At 44.5% G+C, this 26302-nt stretch overlaps 1 protein-coding gene across 3 annotated transcripts; it reads left to right on the top strand.

Annotated features, from left to right (window-relative positions):
• The first annotated feature begins 1856 nt into the window (after positions 1-1856).
• Positions 1857-20149, top strand: GPR141 (G protein-coupled receptor 141). Of its 3 annotated transcripts, XM_083578230.1 has the most exons (3): positions 6287-6558; positions 17856-17987; positions 19103-20149. In XM_083578230.1, exons 2-3 carry the CDS (start codon positions 17973-17975, stop codon positions 20045-20047), a joined length of 960 nt encoding a protein of 319 aa, XP_083434356.1. In that variant the 5' UTR covers positions 6287-6558; positions 17856-17972; the 3' UTR covers positions 20048-20149. The 3 variants fall into 3 exon arrangements, with proteins under 3 accessions (XP_083434355.1, XP_083434357.1, XP_083434356.1); XM_083578229.1 differs by lacking the exon at positions 6287-6558 and adding an exon at positions 1857-2557 and having other exon boundaries at positions 17856-20149; XM_083578231.1 differs by lacking the exon at positions 17856-17987 and having other exon boundaries at positions 6285-6558.
• The last annotated feature ends 6153 nt before the right edge of the window (positions 20150-26302 follow it).

Genomic DNA, 26302 nt, shown 5'->3' with positions numbered 1-26302 from the left:
CAGGGCAACAAAATTTGCAAAAGATTAGATTGTGCGTGGGCTATGTGGGGGAAAAACCAGTACTCTGTCTCCACTGATTCTTGAATAAAATGCTGGGTGTATGCAGCCTTTGTTTAATATTTTACTTATTTGCAATTCATGTGAGCAGAAGACAGGAGGCTCTCTAGTGTTGTGGGTTGGGTTGAGGTTGTCTGTTACAGTATTTTGCTTTCTTATCACTTACACACACACACACACACACACACACACACACACACACATACACAACAGATGCTCATGGACTTAAGGTCACTGATACCTTCATTCTTTATCACTTTCTCCTTTAACTCAGGTACCCTACAATGAAAGGGGCTGCAATGGCAACTTACAGAATGGCACACAGTCGAGAACTTTGTGGCTTCGACTGTTCTTCTTCTCCATTCTCTCTTAGCCCTGCCTGGGTGGAGGAGTGTTTGTGATATAATCTGCCTCTAGAATATTGTTCGCAAGGCCCACTACCCTGATGTTTTGAGTACATTATAACTAAAAACTCTTCTATTCCATTGTGTAGTTCAGGGTCATTATTTGAATTCTTTTAAACGTTCTTTTCTGTGTGCTAGGCTCAGAAACCATGACAACCGCTTACCAGGCTCCGAGCAGTATTAAAAATACCCCTTTTCTGTCAGGCATTGATTATCTCTTTTATCACAACTGAAAAATTTGAGGACATTGGTTATTTGCTCAGGGCTAAATCCTGCTAGGCCCATAATTTCATACTGAACAGCTGGCCTTCATATTATGACCTGAGGGGAGGTGGAAAGAGAGAAAGCAAATGGGAATAGTGTGGAATAGTCTGCATTTTCACCTTCCTTCTGATTAACTGACCTCAGCCCACATCCACCCACCTAGGCTAGGCACTAGTAGGACAAGACTAACCTGAAAAGTAAAACAAAAACAAAAGCCACCTGCAAAATACCCGTAGTCTTGAGCCTGGCAACATTAGGTGTCTGCACTAATAATTGCCATTTTCTGCAAAAGCCTGGTGCTAACCCACAGAGAAATGAGGCCACCCACAGATGGGGGAAAAGCTTCTGCTTATGCAAGGAACCCTCCGGGATGTGGAAAATATTAACAATAAGCATCTGAGATATCCCACCCATGAGGCAAGTTGAGGCGGCTGCCTCAGGCGGCGACATCCACATGAGCGTCAGATCCTGATACAGATTTTTATTCCCCCGCCTTTGTTCCTGATCTAGATCTCCACTCACCCTGTTTTCCCTGGTGGGGAGGCGAGCACCATTTTGTGGCTCACCTCAGGTGCCACAATCCCTCGGGGCATCCCTGTTAAGCATTCACATTTATTTTTAGTTAATATTAATCTGAAGACTGAAGGCTATAGGCATTGCCTGCACACTGCCATGGCCTCCAGTAGCGTGAGGGCAGGGGGCATGTGCTATACCCCTCTGTGGGCTCAGTGGCTCTTAAATTGAAGGGAATAACCATAACCCGTTGGCCTAGCGCCCAATCCTTGTGTTCATTGACCCCGACTCATGCTGGTAAAGGAAGGCTTGAGGCAACTAGCTGAGAACATAAGCACAGTGTGGGAGCAGAGGGCAGAGGAAAAGGTCGCAGGAAGGCCGGCAAGAAAAAATATTGGCTTGGATGGTGTGTTTGCACTGAGTCCCTACTGCTTCTCCTTCCTGCTAAACTCAGAAGCAGTGACTCAGAAGTTGACCAGCAACCAGCTGCAAAGGTGCACATGCCGTGTCCTCATTCAAACCTGGCCTCCTTACTGTCAGTAGCTTTCTAGGAGCCTATGATTGCCATTTCAACCTGCCTGGTTGTCTTTACCAGTGAAAAGCCAGCCATTCACTTAGCTATTCTGTTAGGGGGCAGCTGACGAACATGTCCCGTTGCTGCCTTGCTTGTGGCAGCAGAACCCACTGGTGGGAGCAACGCTGTGCATGTTGTTGTTTAGTCATTTAGTCGTGTCCGACTCTTCGTGACCCCCTGGACCAGAGCACACCAGGCACTCCTGTCTTCCACTGCCTCCCGCAGGTTGGTCAAACTCATGCTGGTAGCTTCGAGAACACTGTCCAACCCTCTCGTCCTCTGTCGTCCCCTTCTCCTTGTGCCCTCCATCTTTCCCAACATCGGGGTCTTTTCCAGGGAGTCTTCTCTTCTCATGAGGTGGCCAAAGTACTGGAGTCTCAGCTTCAGGATCTGTCCTTCCAGTGAGCACTCAGGGCTGATTTCCTTCAGAATGGAGAGGTTTGATCTTCTTGCAGTCCATGGGACTCTCAAGAGTCTCCTCCAGCACCATAATTCAAAAGCATCAATTCTTCGGCAATCAGCCTTCTTTATGGTCCAGCTCTCACTTCCATACATCACTACTGGGAAAACCATAGCTTTAACTATACGGACCTTTGTTGGCAAGGTGATGTCTCTAGTGGCAGAACTTGCACAGTGCAGAGGGGCATACTGGTCTAGGATCACAGTGAGTGAGGCGGGAAGGAACATGCCCCATTGAGAGCACCTTGTGGCCTCGTAGGAAGAGGAAACGAAGCACCACCATAAGGTATTTATTGTTGTTGATCTACGTGTTTTGCAGACCAAAACTCCTCCTTTAGGGTTGAGTCCAGTCTAAGTTAGTTGCACGTAGAAACCATTGGAACTGATGTGGAAAGTTCATAATGAGTTGAGGCCTGTTGATATCAACACTCCCATTGACTCAGCATCTATGGCACTTGCTTCTTACAATATTATGTGCTTTTGATCTGCTTTTCCCCAAACTATCTTTGAACCAAATTGAGGAAAAGAACAACCTAGCAGCAGCTTAAGCCAGTCATGTGCACACAGCCCCCCACCTGCTAAATCTGCTTGTCCTTGTGAATTGCTATCTGATGCAACTATTTTGTTTCTTTTAAAGTGAATCCTGGCCAGTTATCACAGTGCATAAGCAACTTGGCTTACAAGCCACACTTTAACTTGGGCTAGATCTACACTGATCTGCTATCAAAGACTATTAAAAAAAGTTATATATAGCAATTATACACCAATTTTGCAGCGCCCTTTGGTGTCACATTTTTATAACACATTTTTAATGTCATAACTGACCAGTGTAGATTCACCCTTGGTTTTTAGTTAGTTTTGCTGCACTTAGATACTCCTCTGAAGCAGGGCCCAATCCCTCCAAAACTGTCCCTGGTTATATCTTTTTCAGTAAGGATGCTATAAGTAATAAAGAAATAACATTACAGTGGTACCTCTAGTTACATACTTAATTCGTTCCGGAGGTCCGTTCTTAACCTGAAACTGTTCTTATCCTGAAGCACCACTTTAGCTAATGGGGCCTCCCGCTGCTGCTGCGCCGCCAGAGTACGATTTCTGTTCTCATCCTGAAGCAAAGTTCTTAACCTGAGGTACTATTTCTGGGTTAGCGGAGTCTGTAACCTTAAGCGTATGTAACCCGAGGTACCACTGTATAGTTCTAGATTTTATTGGGAATTAAACACTGTTGTCTTCTGTTTGGATCAAACATAGGCAGGCAAGACAGTAATCTGAAGCCGCAGAGTCAGCTTCTTTCTGCCCCAAAAGTCCCCCTTAGGTCATCGCTCTGTGGACATCGATTGCGATACTCTCCTTGGGACATCTATGGGGACATTTCTTCACAGACAGGCTCTTCCTCAGATATCAGGGTCACTGGCTCATGAAATACTTCTCCTTCCTCACTGAGGAACCTGTTTCTGCAACACTCTCTACAGAACTAGAAACTGGGCTGTTTGGAGGCATGTACTCAGAGAGTGCACAGATTCTCTCAGGGTTAGCGTCGGGCTCTTTCCACTTCTGTTTGCCCCATGATTTCTTGGCACAGGTCTGAGAGGTTTTTCTTTTGTCCTGCTGTTTTCCCTGGGAAAATCCGTTGTTTACTGCTGAATTAGAACAAAGGTCATTTTGGGTTTCTGCACGGATGACTAACATCATAATAATAATAATAATAATAATAATAATAATAATAATAATAATAATTATTTTTGTTTATACCCCGCCCTCCCCAGCTAAGGCCGGGCTCAGGGCAGCTAACAAGCAATAATAAAAACAAGCTGAATGAATACAACTTAAAAACAAGATTAAAACACAACATTAAAATATTGAAACATTAAAATATTAAAATGCAGCCTCATCAGAGGAGGAGAAAGGAAAAAGAAAAAAAGAAAAAAGAAAGAGGGGGAGGTAATCAAATTGGCTCCAAGCCAAAGGCCAGGTGGAACAACTCTGTCTTACAGGCCCTGCGGAAAGAGATCAGATCCTGCAGGGCCCTGGTCTCATGAGGCAGAGCATTCCACCAGGCTGGAGCCAGAGTTGAAAAGGCCCTGGCTCTGGTTGAAGCCAATCTAACTTCCTTAGGGCCCGGGACCACTAGGGTGTTGCTATTTATGGACCTTGAGGCTCTCCATGGGGCAGACCGGGAGAGGTGGTCCCATAGGTACGAGGGTCCTAAGCCTCTCAACATCATTGGGTAGAAGAACCTGGATCTGTCAGAAGAAATACGGCACATACACCGAAATAGATTTCTTGTAGGTCTTCAGCAGGTCTCTTCTGATGCTGGAGGAACTAGAGCACCATGTGGAGGAACAGTATCCAAAACCTGCAGAGGCTTAGAGTCAGTACTCGCAACCAGAGGTACCACTGTACAGGATACCATAGTCAACAGTTGAAGACAAGTGACCATGGATGCTCTCATGTGCCCTGGCTCAGAGCAGAATGCCCATTTTCCAATAAGTGCATTGAGTTGGTGGGTGGGGGGAAGACCCCTCCATATTTGCTCCTATTGGTCAAGGTGTCCCTCATGCCTTTGGGGGAGGGTGGTGGGCCATCCACGTTCCTTATTTCTACTGGCAGAGCACTTCAATGTGCCCGGGTGCAGTGGAGAATTTCAAACACTAGGCTACATCTGAAGCAGGGTCTCCATACACCCAAGGGGTGAGATGTAAAGGGAACAATGTTTAGGATTTGTACCCACACCATGGGCTGGAAGAACTAGAAACTTATGCCCTCAGATTGAGAGCAATGAGTCAGTCACATAGATATGTGAAACAATACCCTAAAACAAACTCTATCTATCTTGATATAAAATTTATATGGAAGGGTAGGACTTCTGATAAAAGGGGTGCTACTTGGAGTAAAAAGTGGGTGGGGTATCTGACCCTTTTTGTGCGTGATAGAGATTGGTCCCTTTGAGTCTTCTGCCAGGCCTGCAAATAATTTCCATGGAGAGGCTGTGGAATGGTGACATCACCAACATTTTCTGTAGGTTGATGTATAAAGGTAAAGGGACCCCTGACCATTAGGTCCAGTCATGGCCGACTCTGAGGTTGCGGCGCTCATCTCGCTTTATTGGCCGAGGGATCCGGCTTACAGCTTCCGGGTCATGTGGCCACCATGACTAAGCTGCTTCTGGCGAACCAGAGCAGCGCACAGAAACGCCGTTTACCTTCCCATCGGAGCGGTACCTATTTATCTATTTGCACTTTGACGTGCTTTCGAACTGCTAGGTTGGCAGGAGCTGGGACAGAGCAACAAGAGCTCATCCTGTGGCGGGGATTCGAACTGCCGACCTTCTGATTGGCAAGTCCTAGGCTCTAGCCACCCGCGTCCAAGGTTGATGTATGGAAGGAAGTATTTCCTGGGAACACCAACAGAGAACTGAAATGTAGAGAAGCAGTCTATGGGCTTGTCCACGCTGGAGCAAAATGTGGATTTGCCCTGGCTTGCGTCCTCACCAATGAATGGGTGTCAATAGGATATCCTCCCCAACCCAGTGTTGGCCTGCAGCTTTCCCCCCTTTAAATATGAGATTTTTTTGATCTTTGGAAAGTGAAACAGTCAGGAACCTTTTTAATTTAAAAAATGCATTTAAAGGGGGAAGGTCCTGGATAATACTGGGATGAGGGTCCAGATTTTGCTCTGGAGCAGACAAGCCCTTGATGTAATATTGTAATATTATTCAGCCAGTGGGTATAACTGGGTGAGTGTGAGACGAGGGCCTGGGCAAGCAGGGTGCAAAACCCCACTCAGCCAGGAAGCTCACGGGGTTTCCCTGTGCCAATCATTGCCTCTTAGCCTATCCTACCTCACAGGGTTGTTGCAGGGATTACATGAGGAGGGGGAGAATCGTACACCTTTCGCTCCTTGAAGAAAAGGTGGGTATAAATACAAAATAACTAAAAAATAATGCATAATAAGATAATATTTGCTGAACGTCCCTGCTTACTAGCCTTATAAGACTATAGGCACCTGGTGGTCTCCGAATGCACAGTGTTTGTCCCGGTCACCTGGGTTTTGGTGGTGTCTTGGAGTGTTTTTGCAAATAGGAAACATTCAAGTGGACATTTTTATCAACAGACTATGAGATCAGACCCACACTGTGGGCGTAAGCTCTTTGTGGTTTTGTGGTTCTTGTCGCAGTTTAGGTACAGCAGCAACAAGAGCACTTGGTCACAGCACTTGAGCTTTCAGTTGCCGGATTAATTTTTGATTCCTTAACAAAGCTGGATTTTTCAGAATTATGAGAACCAGGTAAGCACTTGCAAATATGTTGAACAAGGGCAGTGTAGCTTGCTTTCTCAGATATAAAAAAACAACTTGGGGCGGGGGGGGTAGTATGTTTGTTTCAGCATAAAATGTGCAACAAGTGCTCAGAAACTCGGGAGGAAGTGATCATGTTCTCCTGGGTTTCAAAATACAGAGGCAAGGGGAAACTGAGTGTAGCTGGACATGAATTCTGGACTTTAAGAAGGCCAATTTCAAAAAGCTGAAGGAGCTACTGGGTGCATTCCCATGGTCAGAAATACTCAATGAGAAGGGAGTCCAAGAAGGATGGGAGTTTCTAAAAGGAGAAATATTGAAGGCCTGAATGCAGACAATACAACAAGAAAGAAAAGCAGGAGGCATCTAAGGAAACCGGTGTGGCTGCATAAGGAGCTTACAGATGAGCTGAGAGTTAAGAAGGGCATGTATAAGAAAGGGGAAATCACAAAGGAGGATTATACACAAGTAGCCAACAGTTGCAGGGGGAAAGTCAGGCTGGCTAAAGCTCAGAATGAGCTCAGGCTTGCAAGAGAGGTTAAAAATAATAATAAAGGTTTCTTCAACTATGTCCGAAGTAAGAGAAAAACAAGCAAGTGGTATGTCCTCTGCGTGGGGAATACAGAGAAATGCTATTGGGTGATGGAGAAAAGGCAGAACTCCTCAACACCTATTTTGCCTCTGTCTTCACCCAAAAGGAAAGCGACGCCCAACCTGGTGATAACAGAATAAATGATGCAAGGAGGGAGCTGAACCCAAGATAGGAAAAGAGGTAGTAATGGAACACCAAGCTACTTTAAATGAATCTCCAGAGCCTGATTAGCTGCACCCGAGGGTACTAAAGGAGCTTGCGGATGTAATTTCAGAGCCTTTGTCTATTATCTTTGAGAATCTTGGAGAACAGCTGAGGTCCCTGCAGACTGGAGGCGAGCAAGTGTTGTCTTCCCCATCTTCAAAAGGGGGAAAAGGAAGACCAACCAGTGAGCTTGACATTGATACCAGGGAAGTTCCTAGAACAGGTAATTCAACAGTCGGTCTGTGAGCATTTAGAAAAGGATGTTGTGATTACTAAGACCCACCATGGGTTTCTCAAAAATAAGTCATGCTAGACCAATCTGATTTTTTAAAAATGGAATTACAAACTTGTGGATCAGGGAAATGCTGTGGACATAGTGTATCTTGATTTCAGTAAGGCTTTTGACAAAGTCCCCCATGATATACTCGCAAGGTAGCTGGTAAAATGTGGGTTGAACAAGGTAACTGTTAGGTGGATTTGTAGCTGGTTGGCCGAACCCAAAGAGTACTCATTATGGTTCCTCATCATCCTGGAAAAAAGTGGGGTGCTGCAGGGTTTTATCCTGGGCCCATTGTTGTTTAACATCTTTATAAATGACTTGGATGAAGGAATTGAGGGGATGCTCATCAAATTTGCAGATGACACCAAACTGGGAGGGGTAGCTAATGCTGCAGAAGACAGAATCGGGATTCAAAATGGCCTTAACAGATTGGAGAACTGGGTGCAAGCTAACAAAATGAATTTCAATAGGGATAAATGAAAGGTTCTGCACTTAGGCAGGAAGAACCAGATGCACAAATATAGGATGGGGGACACCTGGCTTACTGGCAGCACATATGAAAAGGATCTATCAGCCTCGGCACAGTATACCTGAAGGAACATCTCCACCCCCATCGTTCTGCCCGGACGCTGAGGTCCAGTGCTGAGGGCCTTCTGGCGGTTCCCTCATTGCGAAAAGCAAAGCTACAGGGAACCAGGCAGAGGGCCTTCTCGGTAGTGGCGCCCACCCTGTGGAACGCCCTTCCAGCAGATGTCAAAGCGATAAACAACTACCTGACATTCAGAAGACATCTTAAGGCAGCCCTGTTCAGGGAAGTTTTTAATGTGTGACATTTTAGTGTATTTTTGGTCTCTGTGGAAGCCACCCAGAGTGGCTGGGGAAACCCAGCCAGATGGGTAGGGTACAAATAATAAATTATTATTATTATATTATTATTGGTGGACCACAAGCTTAACATGAGTCAACAGTGATGCAGCAGCAAAAAAAAGCTTATGCTCTTCTAGGCTGCATCAACAGAAGTATAGTGTCCAGAGCAAGGGACGTAATAGTACCACTCTATTCTGCCTTAGACCACACTGTGTCCAATTCTGGGCACCACAGTTTAGGAAGAATACTGACAAGCTGGAATGTGTGCACAGGAGGGCAATCAAGATGATCAAGGTTCTAGAAACCAAGCCTGATGAGGAGCACTTGAATGAGCTGGGTATGTTTAGCCTGGAAAGAGGAAACTGAGAGGAGATATAATAGCCATCTTCAAACATCTTAAGGGCTGTCACATGGAGGAGGCAGCATGCTTGTTTTCTCCTGCTCTGGAGGGTAGGACTCGAACCAATGGCTTCAAGTTGCAAGAAAGGAGATTCCGATGAAACATTCAGAAAAACTTTCTGACACTAAGAGCCGTTCAGCAGTGGGACAGACTCCCACGAGAGGTGGTGGACTCTCCTTCCTTGGAGGTTTTTAAACAGATGTTGGATGGCCAGCTGTCATGGATGCTTTAGCTTAGATTCCTGCATTGTGGGGGTTGGACTAGATGACCCTCGGGGGCCCTTCCAACTTTAAGATTCTATGATTCTATGAACTGAACCGTTGAAAGACTGTTCTTTTTGTAAAGGAAGGGTAGCTCCTATTTGCCTTAGGCTGCAGTGCTGCACCAACTTACACTGGAGTAAGCTCCATTGAATTCAGTGGGAGTTACTTTTGAGGAAACATTGAGCATTTTCAAGTAGCTACTGGAATAACTAGTAAGTGACCTTAAACTGAACATGTTGAAGTGACTCATCTGTGCATATTCCTGTTTAAGTAAGTCTGAGAGCTCGTTGTTTGGTTACCTAGAGTACTGTAATATTTCTATGACCATCAGTACTAGAGATCAAAACTAATTTAGAGTTTTGGATTTGAAACCACAGTTCTTTGTGCTGCAGCACACTCTTCACCATGGCAAGACAAATAGCGACACAATCATAAGAGGTTACAGTGGTACCTTGGGTTACAGACGCTTCAGGTTACAGACTCCACTAACCCAGAAATAGTACCTCGGGTTAAGAACTTTGCTTCAGGATGAGAACAGAAATCATGTGGCGGCAGCAGCAGCAGGAGGCCCCATTAGCTAAAGTGGTACCTCAGGTTAAGAGTTTCAGGTTAAAAATGGACCTCTAGAACGAATTAAGTTCTTAACCTGAGGTACCATTGTATTGACCAAAAGGAAATAACAAGCAAGTTTGACTGCATTTTTTTAATATATATAAAAAACTTTGTAAGTGGCCAGTTTATTCTAAGGAAATAAAATAGAGTGGGGGGGGAGCCATTAATCAATAGTGATAACATTGTGGATGTTTTATTCTGCAGTGAAGTCTGGCACACACTGAGAAGTACATGGCAAATGAACAAAACAGGATGGTCTATTTAAAAAAAGAAACATGTTATAATCATAGGTATTTGGTGGTTTGTTACTCCTTAAAAGATACTGATGATGTATGAGATCATTATCAAGGAAGACTTAAGAGGACATTTGTGGTTTTAAACAACGACAGGTTTGATGAGTTAAAGGAAAATGAGGGCTCATCCACACTTAACTTTCACTCCCTGCTCTCCCCCTCCGTATCTTGGAGATTTTTGGGTTTTCTTGTGGAGTGTTCAAGAGTGGCAAAACAGCAGGGGAAACAGACCAGAAAAGTTCAGACCTGCGTTTTAGAAAGCACAGAGGAAAATTAGTTGAGATGAGCCCTGAGAGGGGAAGGAAGGAAGGAACCAGTTTTAAGAAGAAAAATGGCAGATAGGTCTAACACAAAAACTAAGAGCAAAAAGCTAACACAACAGAGCCTTTCCCAGCTTCATTCCCACTGAACTCAAACCTTGTTTTAACATGCCATTCCTCACTCCGTGATATCCTACTGCTTACTCTACTCAAAACTATGCCATTGTTCAAAATTGCTTTTTTTACTTGCAGTTTCCTTCCATCCCTACTAAATTCAAACCTCTGCCGTTGTTTAAAACTGCCATTTTCTCTCTGCCATTCTCTTAACATTTAGCTCTAGTATTATTCAGAAAGGCCTCTCTTATCTTTTTTGCTATGAGCTACCCTGTAGCTGATGAACTTATCTACATTAGTTGACAGCCTTTTTATCTTAAAATCAGCGGGTTGGCCTTCTACAAAGCTCTGAAACGGAAGAATAAACTTAACCCTTGGTGGACTATATGAAGGGCAATATAGAATATAGCTGACCACATCTTCAATTAGAGCTGTTCTGCATATGCAAAAATGTTTCTTTACCGCCTGTTAGAAAATCTACTAGCCATCTACTCAGTAGTTTTCCTCCTCCCTGCTTTTTTTAAACCTCTACTGTTATTTCCTCATGTTCTTCCACCTGTGCTTTGCTCAAACTTCTGCTGTTGTTTAAAACAGCCACTTGTTTCCTTTCATAGTCTCTCCCTTGTCACTCTGCTCAAGTCTCTCCCTCTTCCATTTCTCACCTGCCTTAGGCAATAGATCAGGGGTCAGCAGAGGAGGCCAGTCCACTGTCCCTCAGACCTTGTGGGGGGCTGGACTATATTTCGAAGGGGGGAAAATGAATTCCTATGCCCCACAAATAACCCAGAGATGCATTTTAAATAAAAGGACACATTCTACTCATGTAAAAACACGCTGATTCCAGGACCGTCCGCGGGCCGGATTGAGAAGGCGATTGGGCCAGATCCGGCTCCCGGGCCTTAGTTTGCTTACCCATACAATAGATAAAGGATGCAGAGCTCTCAAATATTCCAAAGTAATTTAAGGTACTCAAACCTCTGCCATTTGCCTCTCAATTCTCTCCATCCAAGCTTTACTTAAACTTCTGCCATTGTTTTAAACAAGGCTTTCTCAACCTCATCCCTCCAGATGTTGTGAGACTACAATTCCCATCGTCCCTGACCACTGGTCCTGCTAGCTGGGGATCATGGGAGTTGTAGGCCAAAAACATCTGGAGGGCCGAGTTTGAGGAAGCCTGTTTTAAACCATCACTTTCCCCCTCTTGTGATTCTCCTTTCTCACTCCAGTGCCATGACCACTGCTGTTGTGGAGTCTGCCTTCATTTTTGCTCAACTCTCCTGCCTTGACTCCATACAAATCCAAGATTGTGATGAGGCACTATCTATCCTTCAGTGGGGGCTGTGATCTAACTTACAAGTAAACTTACAAGTCAACCTTTTTGAGTGCACGGCTCCCTTGACCAACTACATTCTTTCTGTGGCACCCTGTGGGGCTCAGGAGCCCAGTAATGTCACCTCTTGGCTGCAGAGCTGACAGCCTCTCACCCCTTTTCAAACACCTTCCCTTGTGGAGGGTTCCCTCATCCTCCTCTCCTCTCCTTGGGAGTCCTCCGGGCAGCTACTGCTGCCACCCCTGGTCTCTGAGCTGCCCCCACTGCCCCAAAGAGAGGTGCCTCCTCACACTGCCCCACAGGGGCCTGGGGCTTGTCTGTCCATTCCCAACAGCAAGGACTGGTGGACTGTCTGGCTGGGCTCCCTCACCCACTTGCCTGCTTGCTCCAAGGCCACCTCAGCTCCTGGCAACCAGCACCCCCTGGCCAGCCCCAGAGGCACCATTCGCCAGGGCTGCTGCAACAAACAGCTGTGCAAGCCTTTGGGAGGCAGAGATGTGAGAGGACACCAGAGGAGAGAGGGAAGGGGAAAGGGACAGTGTTGCCCGTAGCACCCCTGACCATCATTCAAGGCACCCCAGGGTGCCAAGGCACACTGCTTGAAAACTACTGCATTATATTAAAAAGGAAAAATGAACATATTAAAAGAATGTAGGAAGATATAGAATCAGGACTGGCCCTACATCAACATCTCCCATACAGTTTAAAAATAAAACAAAAGAAGCAAATAATATTCAAATAAAACATAGAGCCCTACCAGCTTAAATATCCATATTTAACAATTTAAAATATTTGGGCCTGAAAAATATTTGCTATAAAATAATATGCATGGCATCCCGTTAACTTTTATAAACCTTTTTTTTTGCTTCCAGTTTTGCCACCCTTGTAATAGCAGGCAGGTGGTTGTGTGAAGGATACAAACCTGCTGTGTTGATTACGTAGGGTAATCTAACGGATAAATGGTATTTTCCTTTATTTCACCTGACCCACAAACACAGACTTTTATCTAGCATAATAGGACTTAAACCTCCCTTCCAGTTCAGCAGACAGCATGCACTGAAATCAGAGGGCTGTGAATGCTTTACTTAAAAGGGGAACTGAGAGTGATACTGAGTCCCATCCATACACACCCTTTTTGACAAAATCAGCTTCAGAATGCAGGAAATACTTGAGCTTAGCCATAAACATCCTATTGTCTCAAGATTCAGAAGTCAGTGAAGTGGAGCGATCTTTAAAGTGCTTGTTCAGTGCTGTGCTCTTTCTCTTCTTCTTCAGAATTAGATAATACCTTTGCTGTTAAGTTGTGAGTGAACATATCAGACGACACAGCGATTCTTCAGACAGCTCTTATTTATTCACAGGCCAGAACAAAACTGAACTGAAGGGTTCAGCCAACCTGCTTATATAGAGCTCAACTACAAAGCAACAGTAACAACTTTCTGTAACTATCCAATCACTGAACGTCACTTTCAATTCCTTATTTGCATATGCGGACCTGAGTGAAAACTATCTACAGTATCCCCCTGCTGGCCCAGGGTGAGAACTTCAGTACATAACATTTGCCCCCACCCCCATCGTTCTGCCCGGATGCTGAGGTCCAGCGCCGAGGGCCTTCTGGCGGTTCCTTCATTGCGAGAAGCAAAGCTACAGGGAACCAGGCAGAGGGCCTTATCGGTAGTGGCGCCTGCCCTGTGGAACGCCCTCCCATCGGATGTCAAAGCGATAAATAACTACCTGACATTCAGAAGACATCTTAAGGCAGCCCTGTTCAGGGAAGTTTTTAATCTGTGATATTTTAGTGTATTTTTGGTTTTCTATGGAAGCCGCCCAGAGTGGCTGGGGAAACCCAGCCAGAGGGGCGGGGTACAAATAATAAATTATTATTATTATTATTATTATTATTATTATTATTATTGCCCATAAAAAGAAAGAAAGAATGCAACTGCTGTTCTGTAATCCCCTTACATTTTACGATCCTCCTTCTAATAGCGAACTCAGGTGGTGATTCGCTAGCAGGATTGTGGCTAAAACAGGGCCACTGACAACAAGGGAGAGGTATTAGCATTGTCCGGGGAGCCCTAAGAGCTGCAGAAGTACAAAAAACACTAAGTTAGTCACACTTTAGATACCATGGGAACAAACCCTCCAACATTTCTCTGATGAAAATAAAGACTTCTCTAGTCTTTGCTAAATTAGTATATTGAAACTGAAATTTATTTATGAGTTGTAGCAACAAAATGAACCTGTTCAGCAGTGTAAGATTGCACTAAGAATTTTTCAACCATTTCTGTATGATATTTCACTCTCAGTTCAGAAGAATAAGAGTGTCCAGTATACTGAACAGAATAAGAAATGAGAACATTTTGCATTTGACTATGAAGTAAAATTGAAACGGGAACAAGCTCCCGTTGCTCGGACCCAGCTCCTGCCAACCTAGCAGTTCGAAAGGACGTCAAAGTGCAAGTAGATAAATAGGTACTGCTCCGGCGGGAAGGTAAACGGCGTTTCCGTGCGCTGCTCTGGTTTCGCCAGAAGCGGCTTAGTCATGGTGGCCACATGACCCGGAAGCTGTACGCTGGCTCCCTCAGCCTATAGAGCAAGATGAGCACACAACCCCAGAGTCGTCCACCACTGGACCTAACGGTCAGGGATACCTTTACCTTTTATGAAATATAATTGAAACAGTAATATTAAGATGCAGGTTACATCATGGCTTACCAGTGTCATGCCCAGTGCTTTTTTCCCTGAAAAAATGTTTAGGGGTACTCTCATTTTCGTACTCATATTGAAATACTGCCCCTCAATGAGGCCAAACTTAGATTCACAAAATGTTTAGGGCTATGCGTACCCCCAGGAAAAATGCACTGGGGACATCCCATTCCATAATGATAATTTTACCATTTGTACCCCACACTGGGTGGTTTCCAACATATATAAAAACATAATAAAACATTAAACATTTAAAAAAGCTTCCCTATACAGGATTGCCTTCAGGCGGCTCAGGGGTTGGATCAGTGGCGTAGCGTGGGTTGTCAGCACCCGGGGCAAGGCAAGTAATTTCCCCCCCCTAACCCGTGGATTTGCGCCCCCTAACCCTAACCCCCAGATGTTGCGCCCAGTGCGGCTGGCCCCCCCTGCACCCCCCACGCTACGCCACTGGGTCGGATAACGCCATACCCTCCAACGCTTCTCCGATGAAAATAGGGACATCCTAAGGAAAAGTGGGACATTCCGAGATCATATCAGAAACCAGGATGCATACTCTAAATCAGGCACGTCCCTGGAAAATTGGGTCACTTGGAGGGTCTGTGGGAATAAATGTAGAATGCGTAAAGTCCCATTTATTTAAATTTGAACTCATTTCAACAAACGTGGACTGGATTCACTCCAACGGAAGGATAGTTCTACAGTCTCTCTGGCTGTTCAGATGCTTCCTTTGACTCTGCATTCAGTGTGCTCCCACCATTGATTTGAGAAGCAGTGCACACAAGGCATTGCCACAATTCATATTTATCCTTTTGGTTCTTATAAAATATTGTGTTTTGATGCATCCCCCAAAAAACTCCCCGACTTTCATCCAAACTGAGATAAATAGCCATAAACTGCATTTAATTAAACTAGTCATGTGTACGCAGCAACCCCCCCTCTTTTACACACACACACACACACACACACACACACACACACACACACACCACCCACTGCAAATGCTTTATAGTCAAGGAAGAGCAAGCAAAGTCAGACTTGCTTATTTCCCCGCAAGTGTTCTAATGGTATCCTTAGCAACAGCAAATTTTTATACCTGCCATTCACTCTTTCCTGAATGATTGTGTCATTATGATTAGATCAGAATCTGGGCTTTTAAAAAAAAATTATTTAAGAGCATGATAACACCAACTGCTGTATCAGATGCTTGATGAAAAGCATTGTCTGGTGAGAATCTAATAATATTTGATAGATATGAGCCAGCAAAAATCAGAAGAGATAATATTAGGCTCGTGACAGCTGGTTAGAAATGTGCAGCTGTTAAAAATAAACTTCCCTTCTGAAATTATCACCACCCAGATCATGTGAGCTGGCACTGAGTGCAGATGATTCAGTCTGCCCAGGGTCTCCGCGGTCAAGGCTCAGAGTCAATTCAGAATGCCAGTTTATACGAAAGGGCAGGATGGTGACTGGCCTTCAAAATGCATGTGTGCTCACACTGCCAAGAGTCTTGTTAACTTCCTTTGTAGGAGAAAAAAAAGCACACTGTTCATTTCAATCACTTTCACCTTAGTCACTTTCAAGGAATTGTTGGGCAAGATCTGGCCTCTCTGATTCAATTAAAGTCCTGAAAATCTGTGCTTTCATTTTAAAGAAATGTTGGGAGCTGGTGATTAAAGAGGAAACCTGAATGCAGGCACAGTTAAAGTACCGGTATATGCTGCCAGCTGAGATTTCACTGCTTACATCTGAAAAAGTAGGCTTTATTCTTGATAAATACATCGGCAGGCTTTAAGGCACCGCTTAACTCTTCTACCCCCATTAAGGTAGTCCAGTTTATGTAGCCCCAAAGCTATTAATAAACCAACTATAAGTACAATTGAGCACCTTCTACCCGCCTGTGACTATTTCAGTGTTATGCAGAGATGCTGAATACAAAAAGTACATCTCTTGCTGCTTAGATAGTTACTGATGCGCTGCCAAAGAGCACTGATCTGCACTGGCATCTGGTGTGGGCAATTTCTGCCCTGTGGAGTTCTGATTATTATTTAACAAAGGCGGGGAGCATCCTAGTCTGGAACGATATCGTTGTACACGACCCCAATCTCTGAGGGGTGCAAGATTCCATGGGTTCTAGGTGCTCACGCAGGGTCTGTATTTCCTTTTGGAAATGAGACACAGCAGAGACTGTGGTGTCTTTAGGATAAAAGCTTTATTTACACACATATATATACAACCTGAGCCTACGGCCTCTGATTCAAAGAGAAATCCACCTTTGCTCCGTCCCTTTGCTTTCTGCTTTCTTGCCCGGTGCAGTTACTACTTCCAGCTCATATAACTCCCAACCTCCCTACTCTAAACTCTGGCTTTGTCTGTTTATTTGATGCTTTGGTATTGACCCATCACCCCAGGACTTAGCACCTCAAGAGGAAACTAGTCTGGCTTAGTTAGCTTTTAACACTTGCTAAATTGAGTGATTAAAGTAGTCTGTCGCACAGCTTAATACCCCAAGGCTTGATTAAATTCTAACACTTACTAAATCCAGGGATTATAGGAGCCTAGCACCCACAGACTCATAACATTCTTTATACAAATGTGGATGAGAGCTTCTCTGGGCAATAAGTGGCATTGCTGCCAGTTCCCTTTTTGTGGGCAATGAAACTGCTGGGCTGAGGGTGCATCTCTTTCTCTCACAGTTTCCTCTTTTCTTTGTTCCGCTGAGCTCCTTATGGAATAGATAGGCAGCCTATAGATCTTGGAGTTATCCCTGCCATCTGTACACCTGTAACCTCAGCAAAATGCTTACGCACGTCCCTAGTTGCACACTGAATCTTGTGGTTTGATTTTCATTTTACTTCTTTTTAGCTGGTCTGCTGTCCCAATCCCTTTTTAAACATATCAAATTGTGGTCCATGCTTGTAAAAGCCACATGAAATAAGAGGATGTGAATAGCATAAGGTGGTGCGCTGAGGAAATTATTGCACACTTCCTTTCAAAGTCAACATTCTTCATGGTACGCAGACTTAGAAAGAGGCCATTTCCTGAAGGCAAAACACATTTATACAGTATTGCAGACCAACAGACTTCTGGGGATTAGATACATACATAGCATTAAACACCCGTATTGATTGATTGTCCCCGAGCCCTCAAGTCCAAATGCAGCAGCACACCTCAACAAAATACAAGAACATGCAAACATACTTACCTAAAACTGCATCACATATTGTGTACTGGAAACAAAAGAGGTGCACAGTTTGAAAACATGGACGTCTTCAGGTGTTGAGTATCTGAAACCAAAAAGCACTCCTAGCTGTTTGTTATGCAGTTAGCAGCATTGCTTCTCAGCTCTGACCATTTCTGTTCACAGTGCGATCTAGGCACACCTGGGCATCCTGTTCCTCGTCTTGGTCCTGCTAACTATCAAACTCCTCCAACTTGGGCCATTCAGTTTGACCAGTAATGGACTGAGCCAGCACAGCAAGAAATGCTTTCATCCCTGGTTAGTACTTCCTATCTCTTTGTGCATGGTTAGGCTTCGGCCTCCAAACAGTTGCCGTCTACAATGGAGCCTTCATTATCTCTTAGATTTAAGAACATAAGAAGAGCCTGCTGGGTCAGACCAATGGCATCTATCTAATCTGGCATTCTGCTCTCCTAGTGGTCAACCAGATGTTCGTGGGATCTGCATAGAAGGCATGTATAGAGAGCATAGGACCCACAACCTACATGTTCCTGCATGTTGTGGCCCTGTAGACTCCACCCCCAGCTTTCTTGCATTTTGCTGGAAGGTCTGAAAGAGGTTTCTAAACACGAACACGCTTACAAATCTCCCCACAACTGGGAACCTTCCAGTATCAGGGGCCCTGATCACAAAGAGGATCCTATGTGCTCTCAGCCAAATAAGACTAATAGTTCCTTCCTGCTCAGCCCCAGAAGGTTTTGGCTGGCATGCACAACCATGTAAAGTGCTCTATCACATCATGTGCTCTTTGAATGCCGGCAGAGCACGGAAGCAGTTTGAGACTTTTAAAACATAAGACTTCCCCCAAAGGGTCAGTTATGAGGGGAAATAACATTTGCCAAATATACCTTAAGCAGCATGTGGAGGACTCCAAATATGTTTTAGTAGAAGCAAACAAAGAAAATACTTTCTGTGTTTAGGGTGAAACTTTCAAAATTCTAGAGGAAGCAGAGTGTGTAATGGGGTGAGCTCTATTGCATAAAATAATAATTGCTCATTTTGACAACTTCATGTATTCATTGATGCCCATGATGAGGTCTTTTTATTTTATTGAATCAGTGTCATGCAAAAAATTCACCTCAGAGAGAGATGTTCTTTCCATGAGGAAGCATGCATAGAGATAAATTTCTTCATGACTTATCTCACGTAAGCCTGCATTTAAACAGAAGAAAGTGATTATTCTTTTTTTCATGTGTGTCAAAACATAACAGTTTGTGTTCTGGATGCTTTCATGTTCAACCATACCTCAGGTAGCCATAAAGAGTTATCTCTAGTACTTTGTCCAAAAGATTCTACTTCCACCATGTGCCTTGGAAACTTTAATGAAATTGGTTTCTTTCTTTCTTTCTTTCTGTTTCCCCACTCTCAAACAGGCTGTGATAAAAGAAGATTCTAGAAGCATGGATAGACGGAAAGAGTTACTTCCTAGCTCAACGTCAGAGCCTCAACTGAACTTCAACTCAATAGATTCCGCTCATATCGCCTTGATCACAATATACACGGCGGTGTTTATCGGAGGTGTGTGTGGAGTCATCAAAATGTCCTTTTTGCTACTGAAAATGAATGCTTTATCGGTGACCACAACTGCCATCATAAACTTAGTGGTAGTCCACAGCCTCTTCCTTGTGACTGTGCCGTTTCGCGTGTATTACTACGCCACCAAAAAATGGATCTTTGGAACAATCTTTTGCAAAGTTGTGAGCGGAATGCTACACTTCCACATGTACCTCACTTTCCTGTTCTATATGATTTTCTTGGTAATCAGGTGCCTCATCTTTTTTCAGTGGAAGGACAAAGTGGAATTCTATAGGAATTTGCATGCTGTGGCAACCAGCATAGCTGTGTGGATTCTGGCTATTGTTATTGTGGTGCCAGTACTATTTTGCTGGTATGGGAAAACTGGGATTTATGCAAATGTGACGTGTTTTGAATTCCAGCAGGAGTTCAGCAGTGCCCCAGTGAAAGCAGTCAACTACATTGTAATTGCTGTAATGGTTGCAATAATTTGCACCCTCTTGGGCTTACAAGTGTTCATGATTCGAAAGGTGGTGAAAACCCTTTCAGGATCCCTTTGGTCATATCAAGAGTTTCAGGCGCAGCTGAAAAGCTTGTTCTTTATAGGGATCTTAATGTTTTGCTTCCTCCCTAGTCACTTTTTCCGGATTTATTTCATTCAGCATGCGGATGACAAGCGACTGAATTCTGTCAATGAAATCTGCTTGAGCATAACTGCCATCAGCTGCCTTGATTTGTTTTTGTTTGTGATAACTGGAAGTAAAACCCTGAGGCAAAAAATCAGTGGACTTTCATGCTGCTGAAACTTTGCATTCTTTTGTAAGAAAGTCTTGGCGACCAGGTCAGCTGGGTAGGTGAAAGATATATGACTTAAAGATTCTCAGAATAAAAATTTATAAATTATGGGTTGCGTCTGACGGCTATGTAAGCAAAGGCAGATTGTAAACCCAGTCTACCCTGCCAACCACTGGCCAGGCTCCCTAACGCTCCCTGTATTCCTGTGAAGTCTCTTCAGAGAGCCACAGAGTCCTTTAACAGTGTCACACAGGACTCATGCAGAATTGAGGAATGGAGCCTTGCATGGTGTATTGATGAAAAGTCTCTTTCTCTCGGTCCACTGCAGTTTTGTGTGGGAGTCCACTCTGCTCAGGATTAGGGAAGGAAGGATCTGTCCGTTTTGGTTCTCTCTGTTTTTCATTTTACTAGTCCTTAATTCAGTTCTTCACATTTTGAAGCGGCTTGCATTTGGTCTTTTTAGATTCTCATGAAATTTCACAAGCGTTTTACTGTAGATTCCCCCAAACATATATTTAGGTGAGGTTTTGACTAATGCACACATCGTTGCAACTAATTTCCCCGAATGTGGTGCTTATAAAAATGCTGTTTTCACTAATAGCTACATTTCAATGCAAACCTCCCCCTAATATATGCATTTTTGTAAAGACTGGTTGCAGAACTGTATCACAAAATTCTGATAAGTATGAATTTCAAAGGAGAGCTATGTTTCAGTTTGTATATTGTTTCGGGAAGTGTTTTTTAAATACATGCTGAATCAAATTTCTCCTCCAACCCTATTCAAGACCCCTTCCCAACACTCTGGAGGCGCTTTTGGGGGGGCAGAACGTGGAAGGAATTATTAGTTGCACAAGCTACCTTCCAATTGTGCCATCAGATAGAAAGGCAGGGGTCAGCAACCTTTTTCAGCCATGGGCCGGTCCACCGTCCCTCAGACCATGTGGTGGGCTGGACTATATTTTGAAGGGGAAAAAAATGAATGAATTCCTATGCCCAGGCAGGCCCCACAAATAACCCAGAGATGCATTTTAAATAAAAGGACACATTCTACTTATCTAAAAACACGCTGATTCCTGGACCGTCTGTGGGCCAGATTTAGAAGGCGATTGAGCCGGATACAGCCCCTGGGGTCTTAGTTTGCCTACCCCTGTACAAAGCTATGAAGTCTATGTAGGAGAAACTGTGAAGAACTCTAAATGTGCATCTGCCTACATTAAATGGATCTTGCACAACAGTTATGGCAACTGTATTACAGCAAGAGATTTTCGTGCCATTCTATATTTAAGACAAACAAAACCTTATTGCAAATAAAATTGTATCTGTGAAGGAAAAATAACAACATGAAAACATTTAAAGTCTCTAATCTGCCTATATTCCTGTTGATTACAAACATCTCTGGCAAACATCTCTTATGGGCAAAGGCCGGGGCTTAGCTTAGTGAGCTACGCAGGATTGTGGCTGCCCTGGTGTCAGGTCTTCTTTAAGCAAAGAAGGAATTAGCACTGTGCAAAATCAGCGCCTGAAACTGTCCAACAAGTTGAAGTTTCTAAGTCAGCCTCACCGAACCTGATGTCTTCCCGAAGTTTGGGACCAAAACTCCCACCCAGCATGCTCTTGTGGTCGAGGGTACCAGGGTGGCGAACGCTGCTCTAGGCCAGGGAGGGGACACCCATGGTTCTCCAGATGTTTCTAGACTATTACTCCTATCATGTCTGGCCATTGACCATGTTCACTGGGGCTAATGGGAGTTGGAGCAACATCTGGAGGGCAACACATTCCCTGTCCTTCAACTAGACAAGCACCTGGCCACCTGTCCTCCCCTAGTCAACAGAGCGGTATTGTTTTGCCTGCCTGGTACCCTACAGTTTGCAGCTTAAGTGTCCCCTACCAGCAAAAGCATCTGATTGGCCACTATGAGAGAAGGATGCTAGGCTAGATAGGCCGCTGGTCTGATCCAGCGGATTCTTGTGTTCTTAAATGTTTCACCAAAAATTAGAGGGGTTGAATTTTTAGGGGCTTGAGCACTGAAAGGTAGAGTCTTCACTCTTCTGTGTGGACTCATCATCTTTGATATTATGGGGTGGGGTTTGGGGGACAATGACAAATGTTTCACGAATCATGCCCATTTCATCAGATCATAGAATTGTAAGTTGGAAGGGACCAAGTGTAATTAAACTTTTAATTAAAGTTAGCTGCACGAACATTCTCCTTGTGATGCTGTTGTTTAATTCTGTAAAAGTCAGACCCATCCTACTTTTGTGATTGTAATTTGTTTTCAGCTGCTTTTAATGTTATATTCTAAATGGCTGTAACCCTTAGGGTGAGGGGCAGGTAATAAATTAAATTAAAAACAATAATTAGCTCCTTGAACACAGTGCTTTTGGGGCCTCTGGTAGTCTGGATCATTTCAGCTTATTAGTTCGTTCACGTGATCAGGCAGAAGAACCCTACTTTGCACATTCCAAAAAACATAGCATCAAGATTGGGTCAGAATGAAAAATAAATAAGTGGGAGGAAGTCACCTAAAAAATGCTGGCACTTCACTTGGCAAGCTGATCCCCAGTGGGTGGGGAACAGGCATGGGTGCTGCTGCCCGTGGCCCTGACTTGGCATGGTCCTGACAGGGAGAGCTGTGCCAGGTTGATAAACATTTCATCCTGTAACTTTTAAGACCACTTTCACAAGTGATACTATTTGAATTTCTGGCTCCTGCACAATGGCATTCCCTCCATTTGCATTAAGATTCTCCAAACATTTCCCTGCATGTAGAAATATCACACCTATGGTTTATAATGTAGGGGACACAGGGGTCGGCCTAAGACATTTGGCTCACTGAGACAAGATGGTCCATGTTCAGGAGTTGGGTTGACTGGACTGGCTGTTGAATCCTATTTCAGCTTTTGTGACAAGACTACGTCATCCGCCATAGCCAAGGAAGCAGGCTAGCTTGAGGGTTTCTATGGCAAGGCAGGTGAGGCAGGTGACCCACTCTGCTTCATGGAAGGGCTACCATGCTGTCACCTGGTTGGACACCATCTTGTGGTTCTCCACTCATATTCTTCCTGGCTTGCACAGTTGCCACAAGAACAAGTAGAAGAATGAACATTTTCATTTTTCAACGTTTTTGGCTGGGTCTGTACAACCGTTGTTGTTCATGATGGGGCACGGTGCCATCATTTGAAACTCAGGCAGATCTGTGGGCCAGAAGATATGAATCAGGACAGAAGCAACACTTGCCAATCCAAAGAGAATGTGATATGTTTATCCTGCCACAGAGGTAAGTGAATGGTCACTGGAGGTTCAATTCAGCCTTCGAGGCTGAAGGGTCCCATCAGACCTCCTCTATTACCCAGAAACAAAACAACATGGTGACCTCGAGATGGTGTTTGACTCCAGCTCCCATCAACTCCAGCCAGCATGGCCAATGCTCAGGGGTGATGGGCACTGGTGTCCAACAACATGGGAAAGATCACAAATTTCTACTCCCTGGCAGAGTCCGTGATCTCAAGGACTGTCCTGCCCCAATATGAGCCAATTTCTCGTACTTAAGTTGAAATATAGGCTAAAGTCCTATTAATCCTCACCTCCCCTACATGAAACAGCAACAAGTCCTGTCAGAACTCTCCTTCCTTTGACACTCCTGGCTTACAAAACTAGGTTTCTACTTCTCTAAAACCCAGCTACTTCTTGTAAATAAGAGAGAACTTGTGACAGCTTTACTTCCGTCTGAGACATTTTGCCCGGAAGAGCTTTGGCAGGCATGTGTGCGAGGGAGCCAAGAGGTGACTGGAGAGGAGCCTGTCTTCCAGCAGATGATCTTCTGGCCAAGGTGCCACAGGGAGCTCCAGAAAGGAGGATGAGCAACATTCCCCCACATTCTCAAAGGCAGTTGCACAAGGTCCGTTTCCTATCAGTGGTTGGAATTGAACCTGCCCTGGTTCTGCAGAAAGGAGCAAGGCTGGCCAGCCCATGAGGTGGACTGGGCCAACCACCTCAAATGGTGGAATCCTGCAAGCAAGACCCCTGTGGACAATCCACCTACCCTTTCCACTACTGCCAGAAAAGCCATGGCGGCAACTTCTGACAAGATCTCATGAGAGCTCCACAAGGTCTTGTGAGATCTTTCCAGAAGCTGTTGCCGCAGCGCAACTCCAGTAAGTGAGGGTTTGGTGGAGGAGCAATGGCGGGGCAGCACCTTCCCGTTTCGCCTCAGGCGGTGAAACGGGACGGGCCCCTCCTGGAAAAGAGGAACGGGAGGGCTGAATGCCAGACCTCATGGGCTCCAAGTCATGCACATTTACTCTGAAGTAAAGAGCCACTGGGTTCAGAGGGGGCTTGCTCCCGCATCAGTGAGGTCACCATAACAGCTCACAAGCCCATCCAGCCACTTGCAAAGAAGTAAGCCCCATTGAGGTCGGCAGCTCTTTACTTTTGAGGAAAAGGGCTTGCAGACTGCTATCCTGCATGCACTTACAGGATGCCCCCACGTAAGTGAGGGCAAGGAAGAGGCAAGGCAGAAAGCTAACAAAACAACCACAAGAAGAGTGGTCAAGAAGCCAAAACAGAGAAAAAGGCCTGCGCTGCTTTGTCCTTCTAACTATCTATGTGTTGAGGGAGGGACCTCACCCATTTGACATCTCGCACAGAGCCCCTTTCCTTTGTTTCATTTAATGGCCCATCACCCAGGCGATCATCTCAAAACAGAAGCCTATCCTAGCTTTTATTTTATCACTTGCTGGATCCAGGGGTTAGAAGGTCTCTCATGCTGCCTACTTCCTCCCCCACAAACTCATAACATTACCTTAGGATGAGGCTTTTAAAGGTCTTCCCATGAAAAGTTAAACCATTATTCTGTAGACAGATTTATTGCTGCAGGAAAAGGCCTGAACTATCTTCTCTGTGATGCAGAAATTGTCTCCACTAATTCCATAATGCCAAGGGAATATAGCTAAATGTGATAGTTCAGAAGAAAAGCCACTCTTTTATATCCTTGAATCACACATTTGTGTAGTTTCTCCTAACAGAAAAGTCATTAAGTTTAGCCCAGCAAATCATTTGATTTAGATTACTCTCCAGGCTATTATTCAAACAGCAGTTGTGTTCTTTCTTAAGGTCACCGTATAGTCACCAAGGCAACAACATTTTCCCCGTTTCTGTTATGCTGGGTGCATTTTTATGGGCATAACTTCCCCATAACAAAGTTCACTCCATAAAAAGGCCCCCCAAAAAAGGAGAAATAAAGATTGACTGGGAGTGGCCAACTTTTGAAATGTGCGGTAAGCAATTTAGATCGCCTTGGAAGGAAGTAATGGGGAAATAGCCCTGAGGTTGGCCAAGAACACACCCACACCCACACCCTGTGAAGCAACATATGTGAAGAGACAGTGGGGGTGTTTTTTCTTCCTTCATCCTAGCCTTTAAAGAGAAAGTAAGTGGAGCCCATTGATCTCAAGCCCTTCAAATGGCTCCTCCGGGTGACCTATTTACTGAATATTTCCTTCCAAAGCGCAGTTCATTAGAGCTGCTTTTTCTCTCCTTCCTTAAGTGGCCAAATTAAAGCCATCAAGAATCTTTCCTTGAGCAGCAGGGCTGGCCCACCCATGAGGCAATGGGAGGATTCAATGGGGGGGGATCCACTGCCAGGATCCACTGGGGAGGGATCCAGCAACACATCAAGCACTGCTGTTTCTGTGGCCCCAACCACAGCTGGATCTGTTGCATCCAGTGCCGGATTTACGTATAAGCTAAACAAACTATAGCTTAGGGCCCCACTCTCTTGCCCCCCCCCAATTCACTATTAATATACTTCTTCTTAATTGTATTTCAGTTCAACAATTACAGTGGTACCGCGGGTTTCATAAGCTTCAGGTTACAGACTCCGCTAACCCAGAAATATTACCTCAGGTTAAGAACTTTGCTTCAGGATGAGAACAGAAATCGAGCGGCGCAGCGCAGCGGCAGCAGGAGGCCCCATTAGCTAAAGTGGTGCTTCAGGTTAAGAACAGTTTCGGGTTAAGTATGGACCTCCGGAACGAATTAAGTACTTAACCCGAGGTACCACTGTACTTTGATAAAATAGATACTTTGTTATGTGCAAATGGCTTTAGATACCTATTAGGTCCATAAATTACCATATAGCATATATTCAACACAAAAATAACAGTGACAATTTGTTGACAAAGGACAGCTGGACATATAAAGGGCCCCATTGCCTTCAGTAGCTCATCAAACCTAAATCTGGCCCTGGTTGCATCCTCGGCAGC

The sequence above is a fragment of the Podarcis filfolensis genome, assembly GCF_964270895.1.
Source record: "Podarcis filfolensis genome assembly, chromosome: 12".
NCBI lineage: Eukaryota > Metazoa > Chordata > Lepidosauria > Squamata > Lacertidae > Podarcis > Podarcis filfolensis.
This window is presented reverse-complemented; position numbering and strand designations above follow the sequence as displayed.